This window comes from Lutjanus erythropterus, chromosome 2, assembly GCF_056507025.1.
Source record: "Lutjanus erythropterus isolate fLutEry1 chromosome 2, fLutEry1.hap2, whole genome shotgun sequence".
NCBI classification, from domain to species: Eukaryota; Metazoa; Chordata; class Actinopteri; order Lutjaniformes; family Lutjanidae; genus Lutjanus; species Lutjanus erythropterus.
Genome location: NC_139318.1, coordinates 19,552,816 through 19,560,985, shown reverse-complemented (window position 1 = coordinate 19,560,985; position 8,170 = coordinate 19,552,816). Strand labels below are relative to the sequence as shown.

The window sequence follows — 8,170 nt, the reverse complement described above, 5'->3', positions numbered from 1 at the left end:
CCGCTTTTGTCAGCACAAGTAGCGCCACCTGCTGAGCTGGAGGACGTAATAACTCAGTATATAATGAGGTAAATGGGATATTTAAAAAAATAAAATAAAATATATATATATCAATCAATCAATCAATAGAATACACAGTAACTTAACAGAAGAAATAGGCAATTCTTGTATCGTATTATCTATATGAGGGCATCTATGGTTGTTTATAATTTGAACAGATTCAAAATATTTCTTAAATTCAGTTCAGAAAGATTCAAATAGTAGGCAGGACCTTTCGTTATGGGTCTGAATTTTTACAAAAATAATATGTTGCTGAACTTTTTGAGTTATGTTTTAATAATATAGTACAATATAATTGGTTTCCAACTAAAGATACAGAATGATTAGTTTGGCCTTTATGCAATAATGCAATAATGACAAAGCTGGCTGACAGAGTCCAGATATTTGTACATGATTTCACTTCCTCTATGTTTACTTCAAAAGTGACAACAACCTGTTAAGATTATTGCAGGACCCACACCTAAATTGTCTAACTTTTGTTTCAACTGTTGAGCTTGATGCCAAACCATTTCCCATTTATACCTTTTTACTTATCTGCTGTATTTTGAATTCCCTAACCAATAAAAACTTTGACAAGGTAAATAATAACACAGCCTTACTGAAGTAAACCATACAAAAACGGTATGTTGTACTTCAGTTGGTGGCTGGTGCAGGAATGTATTTCTGGACGTTGACAATTATACTGATGTTTATAATTATACTGATGAGTTTTAGTATGAATGTGTATGTATGTTCACTGTTTAAAGAATGTGATTTCTCTTGTGTTATACATGTTTGATAGCCTCATTTAAATTGGTGATACTCAACTTGCAGCCCGGGCAAAATCTGGCCCCTGACAGGGTGCCGGTCGGCCCTCCTGATTCACAATGAAAATAAATTGATTCACAGATTTGGCAGTTATGTACGATGTGATAAATTAATATGAAAGAGAAATCTGATCTCTGCATGGTGGTTTTCAGACAGAGTTCAGTAGGATCAAACAATGAGCTATGCAGGAGAAGTCAACTATTAGCTGAAGAGGAGCAAAAGTTACAAAAGTTACTTAGGATAATTCTGATCCCATTAAGTGCCTTTTAATGTGTATTAATTTTATCTGATAAGTAACATTATTATGAATGTTTGTTTATTAACTGGCCCCTGGTCTCCTGTGTGGCCCTAAGAAAAAGCAAGTTGATTATCCCTGATTTACGTCTTTATTAGGATGCCCACACACATACACTCATGCACAATTATGCACACTGCGACTTAATATTAATGTATCTTTTGCAGCCATATGACAAACACATTATACAGACTGTGACAAATGTCACACTATTATTGGGTAGCAGGTGTTACACCAGATTATGTTACCTTGTTTTAACCTCAAGTAACCCAAACTGATCTGTGTAACCGCAAAGGGATTTAGGCAAAACTGAAAAAAGTTAACGAATGACTCATGCAGGAGAATCAGCAGGGTCATGACAGGGAATCTTGAAGGAAAGAAGTAGGGGCACAAGGAGTAGAAGAAGAAGAGGAAGAAACAACTCCGGGTCACGTGATTGGGTCGAGCATCTTTTTTGGTCCATTTTGGATGATAGCAAGAGCTCCGTGCAACCCAAGAAAATGACCAAACTGCAGTTTTTAAACGTCTTTCTGACTGAGCGTCTCATGCTTGCTGCGCAGGAGATCTACAAATCAGTGGAGGACACGATCCTGGAGTATCAGGAGGAGATCGCGATCCGGGAGCGGGAGAACGACCATCTGAGACGCAGGCTGCGAGACGCTGGGATTGAAATATGGCCAGGTTAGCTCCGCTCAAAGCTAACGGTGCAGCTTTATGTCCTCTTAGCCCGGTCTGTGGGATGGCATTAGCAGTGAAATGTAAATGACTACGTGCAGAAACTGCAACAACACAATAAATACCCTGATAATAATGTCAGCCCACTCCAGAGCAAGTTAACTTTAGCTGTTAGCACGCTAGTTGACGTTAGCTGCTGTTGTTGTGGAGCGGCTAGCGCGTTAGCAACCTTTGTTCGTTAGCCAACCAGATAGTTAGCAGACTAACTTAGCCTACACTTAGCATGCAGCTATGTCTGGATACTTGTGTGCATTTGGACGTGGTCACTGAACCAGTTCATTATTTATTTTACAGATAGATAGAAATGAACATTGCCTAAATGAGTCCACGCTCCTCACCTGTTGTGTCACAGTGTTTATGTTTGTTTGCTCACATTTTAAAACCACATAACCACACAGACCCATGGCTCAAAGTGTTGTCAAAGTGTTAGCAAGGGTGCCACTATTTATAATGAGTGTAAATATATCATGCATTCTTTCATGCACTTCAATATATTTTTAGAATTTCTTTACGGACACTTTCTTTTATCTGTCAAATATCTCACTTACTTATTCTCACCACGATGTAAAGTAATGTTATACAACATTTACAAGTCCAAGGGAACAGGCATCACGTACAGCAGGGACACTCAGTTTACATGGCCTGGGTGAACGTTTTGTGAAACATTAAAAGCGTTATTTATAAGATAAAATCATTAAATATTAAACTAATAACTCATTCACTCTTTCTTTGAAATTCTTCATTTTCAATTAACTAACGCATTAACTTTACCTAAATTAACTTGGTACAAGGATTTAGAGATAAATCAGATATTTTACTGCATTAAATAACATAACTGCATTTTAGTTGTAAAAACTTTGGGGACATTTAAAAGTTTATGTAACATTAAACACAGCTGGAACCTCTTCCATTGCAATTGCTGAAATGTTGGAATGGATTATTAACATAAACTGCTCCTACCAGAGTAAATAACATATTGGAGCTCATTTAGGGTGGAGTGCATACTTATGGGATTGGAATTAATTTTAATATTTTGTTCCTTCTCAGCTAGTAGTTGTCTGATCCTTTAGCACTTTGCATAGACTGAAAGCCCATCACACAAAGATCAGCCGTCTCTGTTCCTAACAGCCTAATTTATCAGTGAGGTAGTGATTTCATCTCTTTGTAGTTTTGATAGAAAAATCTTGTCAAGTAAAGGGGTGTTTCACAGAAGAACACTGTTGTTACCATTTTCACATGCTCTGATGGTTCTGCCAGTTTCTCCCCCTTGTGCCCAACAACAACTATGTTGACAACCAAGTCCATTTTGATATTTAAATAACACATTACTACAAGTAAGGATGCATTGGTATATTGGCTTAATGCTGGTTTCAACTGATATTTGCCTTTTTTACGACAATCAGCAAGTAAGAGAACATTAATGGATGGCAGTGTCAGGTGTTTATGTGTTGTGTTGCGTCCGTTTTGTGGTGGTAAAATGCTGCAACTCAGATAACAGCTGCTAAGGTGGAGAAGAAGCCACTGACTGGACATGACTCTTAAACATGTGTACGATGTGCTCATTCAAAGATGGAGTAATGAGGAACTGAATTACTGTAAAACAGTTATTTTCTATAACTTAACTTTGATTTTTTTATTTCCCTGGCACAAAGGGGGATTTAATATTAACAAAAACAAAATAAGCTGCAATAACAAAAACATCCATGTTGGTGTCAGCTATCAGACAAATTGTTAATTTAAACATCTGTATCAGTCTAGAGTTTCACTATCCGTGCATCCCTATATATAAATGACCTGAAATTCTGTTAACTGCAAGTGACATATGACATACATTTCAACTAGTATTGCACTGTGCCATGGACACAGTTGTGTTTGCAGCAACGTGGTTGACGTTTTAATCTGAGAGTCTTTCTCCTGTTGTGTTCTCAGATCGTCCGTCCATGGCGCTGTTGGACGAGGAGGATGGTGAGCATCCCCGGCGTGAGTGGAGTCCCAGCATGGGCCACGAAGAGCGTATCCCTATTCAGATTAAAGATAAAAGAGATCTCCGGCCCAACCCAGGAGATGATCAGCTTCGTGGCCACGGCTCCTGCAGCACACCAGAGAACATGTTCACCCCTCCGCGTGTTGGGAATGAATATCCCCAGGAGGGCCCCCACACATCCAACCTGCCTCAGAGTCAAGGTGTGGAGAACAGAGAGAGGGACCCTGGATCTCGAGGCCCCTCGAGGCATGTGAAGGTAGAGAGTGGAGGAGGCCACAGAGGCTCGACTTCTTCGAACAGCGGCGCCCAGCCCCTCGCACCAGTCAACCCAAACTGCTCAAATGAGAACAACATTGACATTATTGGGGTGGAGAACGGAGGGCAGATGCTTGGTTCTAAGGGAACTGGAACAGGAGCTAACAGAGGACAGGCCTCTCATATGCGCAACCAAGGAGCCAATGCTGTGGACTGCCCCCATCAGAAATCCCCTCTACAAGGCCACATGTCGTCCTTTTGCTGCAAGGTTTGTGGCGAGGCGTTTAGTCACATTGGCCACCTGCATGTGCACGTACAAGTGCACACACGAGAAAAACCTTACCGCTGTGGAGTATGTGGGAAATGCTGCAGCTCCTCAGGCAGACTCCAGGAGCACCAGCGTAGCCACACGGGAGAAAAACCATTCCGCTGTCAGATTTGTGGGAAGGGATTCACACAGATGGCTCACCTGAAGGTTCACATGAGGATCCATACTGGGGAGAAGCCATACAGTTGCCCTGTGTGCGGCAAGTGCTTCAGCCGTTCTGACAAAATCAAAAGGCATCTCCAGACCCATAGCCGTGAGGGAACATATTTCTCAGGGCAATGATGCACATGTGTTGTTAAACAACCCAGTTTGTGAATCATATTCCTACAAGAAGCTAAAATTGCTGCCATTAGGACAAGGTTTTTTTCTACTTTCCATGAACTAGGGATTCTGCAACTCTTAGAGAAAATTTCTTATCTAACCTAATACTTCTTCACGCCATAGTCCCTCAATAGAGTTTGTATTAGCCAGTTTAGTACGTCATTTACTTAATTTTTGTACTTGTCACTGAGTATTAAATCTCTAAGACACAATTTGAGTTATTAGCTAGCCTTTCTGAATTATCTAGCCTTTTCTTAGTCATATAATTAGCATGATGAAGTCTTCCACACATGCCTTGGAACTAAGATGCATTAAGAAATGCAACAATGTTCAGCACAGTCACGGCTCATTATCAACCAGTCACTTCATATCCATGAGTTTAAAATCTGCAGACTTGACATGGACTTTGTAATCATTATTTTAGGACTGCAAATTAAGAGTCAGTGTATGCGTGAAATGAAATCCATTTTCTCAATTAACTAGAGAATTGATGGTCTGACAAATGAAGCCTGCGTGTCATCTGGCTCAGTCTAACACTGCCGGTAGTTTTTCTTTTGTTTTTTATGTAGCAATTTAAATGTGACACAAACTTTAGGCAAATGAAAAGCTACTGAATTGCCCCCATTAATAGGGCTGCATCTGTTATTTTCATTATTGAATAGGGGTGTCACAATTCTCCAAATCCACAATATGATTTGACTTTCGGTTTTTAAAGGAGAAATATGTAAGACCCTAGCATTCAAAAATTAAATAAACAGTATATTAAATTGGTTTACTTTGTGTTTAATATACGATTTGTGGTTGAAGTGGGTTGTTTTCCTCACCCCCCGACTCACAGCTCAGGCTGTCTACCTGCAGGCTGCAGAGACACTGAACAGGAGTGTAAGATGAGAGCAACATTATATGTTGACAATAACAAGCAACAACAAGTCCTCCACTGTAAGTTGATCAGCTGTTTATAACTGTCACTTGTCTGTTGATGTAAAGTCAAGCCTGTTATCCTGAAAACAAAAGCCAGCTGCTGTGAAAATACATACTCTGGAGTTTGAGTTCAGTGACTGCCCGTCTTACTGCCTGCCAAACAAAACCGTTAACGTATTTCTCAATCTAACTGTTATAAATATCTACTCTGTGTAAAAGGTAATTGATGATTTTATATACCCTCATAAACAGGCACTTACTCATTCTGTAAACATTCAGCATTAATTGGAATCCTAATAAAAGTAAAAACAGGCAAATAAAAACAGAAGTTCTGGACCAGAATGTAAATTTCAAACAAGAACATGCTGACTGTGGTTTTGTTGTTGGGCAAGACCATATTTCAACTTGGCATGTTTCCTCAATTTCTTATGACATGTCATGGTCATCTTTTGATTTATTACAGTAAATGTATTACATATTTCTCCTTTTCTCCTCCTTCCATTTTCAATTTAAACATTTTTTTAGCACTGATGGCTATGCCATTGTTAGACTATAGAGTAAGTTATACTGTGTCATCTTTGAAGTGTTTTTTGTTTTTCCCGTCGTTCATGTGCTGGACATGGACACGGGGGTGGACAGGAAAAGAAATACTAATAGAACTGTGGATCCTGTTTTTGATTTTGATCCATCTTCGATTTAGCTCATTTGGATCGGTTTTTGATTTTACAACTGAAATTGTGACACCCGATTAGTCAATTAATCTTAATTATTTTCACAATTAATTGTTCTTTAAAATGTCAAACAATTGTGAAATTGCTCATTACAATTTACCAGAGCAAGCGATATCCTCAAATTGTCCCTTTGTCCAACTGGCAGTACAAAACCCAAAGACTCTTCCTTTACTGTCAAAGATGACAAAGAAATACAGAAAATTCTTACATTTAAGAAGCAGCAAATGTTTGACGTTTTTGGCTGAAAAATAACTGAAACAATTAATTATCAAAATAGTTGGCAATTCATTTTCTTTTGATTGACTAATCGATTAATTGACTAATTGTTGCAGCTCTACCTGTAAACTGTGGACTTGACCTGGCACTTATCTCTATTTTAGTCTTTATATGAACTTCCTTTTCTTTGTGAGTGCTGTTACATTGTTGCAGAGCTGAAAACTGCCATCTCTTATCGTCAGTGCTTCATGTTGTCCATTGAAATGTGGACAAATCTGTCGTGAGACTGCTCCACTATTTTGTGAAATAATGCGATATTCTGTAAAAAAAATACCACTAGTCTCGATCAACCATGCATTTAGGAATTTTGTGGTGTCTTTTTTTTTAATGACATGCACTATGACATCTGTCTGAGATGATGCAGAAGTTCACTCTATAATAGGGCCATACAGTATTAGCTGAACCTTTCTGTGGTTTTTTAGGGGTCTCAGTCTGCAAAGATTTATGTTCACCTGTGTTTCTATCACAGCATTCATTGACATGTGAGGTATATTTGGAGTGGCCTCAGTTGTGGTTGATTTTCAGAGGTGATTGGTTGGTTTCTCATAGAATCAGGTACTTCCTCTGCACATCTTGGACTGACCCCTTGAACAGTAGACCCTACGGTTACCTTTCTCCTCTCAGGACTAATGCTGCATTCATAACACAAGGGCATACCAGAAATACTAATGTCTGACTTGAAATAGCTCTTATTAAGTCAGAAACTCAGGGTTTGTGAGTTTCCCCATGGGATTAGACCCTGCTTGTTGCAGGAATAAAATGACAATAACAATTAAAAACATACAAAAAAAAAAAACAAATTTCATTTGAAAATCCTGCAAAAAGATGAACTTACAAGTTTTAGATGTGATACCTTGAAACCTCCATGTGTGATGAATGCAGCATGAGACAACTACAGCACGTCCTCACAGTTGACCAGCAGTCCTTCACTCACTGTCTTCTCTGGGACACCTTTGTTCCCCCTGCGTGCACACACACACACACACACACACACTCACACACACACACTCTACTGTACAGTGTTGTATCATTGTGTATTAAATGTTATTTTTTAATAAAGTAGTAATTGAGTATCTGTAATTGTCTTATATTATATGTCAACAAATGGTGCTGATATGCTGTTTAACTATTCTATCAAATCTATTATAAATCATACACAGGCTGACCTCCAGTTGCTTTTGGGGCAGGTCTCTGTAAACAGACTTTATTCTTGTTATCTCAAAAGTTATTTTCAGACTGAACTTTAATCAGCTGAGTTGGAATACCTACGAAAAACAAAAGAAACAAAACCTGTCCCTCTCTTTTCTGTTGTTTAAGGGAAAGCACAGGTGTTACTAATAACATCACTGATGCTTCTGGGTAAGACTGAACCATTAATCATAATATTACCAAAACCACAATGTGAAACTAGAAGAGTGCACTCAATGGAGTGCAGATCTCTTCCATCTAACCTGAAA

At 38.8% G+C, this 8,170-nt stretch overlaps 1 protein-coding gene across 1 annotated transcript; it reads left to right on the top strand.

Moving 5' to 3' along the window:
- The first annotated feature begins 1,515 nt into the window (after positions 1–1,515).
- On the top strand, positions 1,516–7,786 carry LOC146331432 (uncharacterized). Its single transcript, XM_084730949.1, has 2 exons — positions 1,516–1,843; positions 3,827–7,786. The coding sequence occupies exons 1-2, from the start codon at positions 1,663–1,665 to the stop codon at positions 4,744–4,746; spliced, it is 1,101 nt and encodes a 366-aa protein (XP_084587075.1). The 5' UTR covers positions 1,516–1,662; the 3' UTR covers positions 4,747–7,786.
- The last annotated feature ends 384 nt before the right edge of the window (positions 7,787–8,170 follow it).

Coding starts and splice junctions, on each gene's coding strand:
- LOC146331432 (XM_084730949.1), top strand. CDS start 1,663: ATGACCAAACTGCAGTTTTTAAACGTCTTTCTGACTGAGCGTCTCATG. Junction 1,844..3,826: donor TGGGATTGAAATATGGCCAG/GTTAGCTCCGCT, acceptor TTGTGTTCTCAG/ATCGTCCGTCCATGGCGCTG.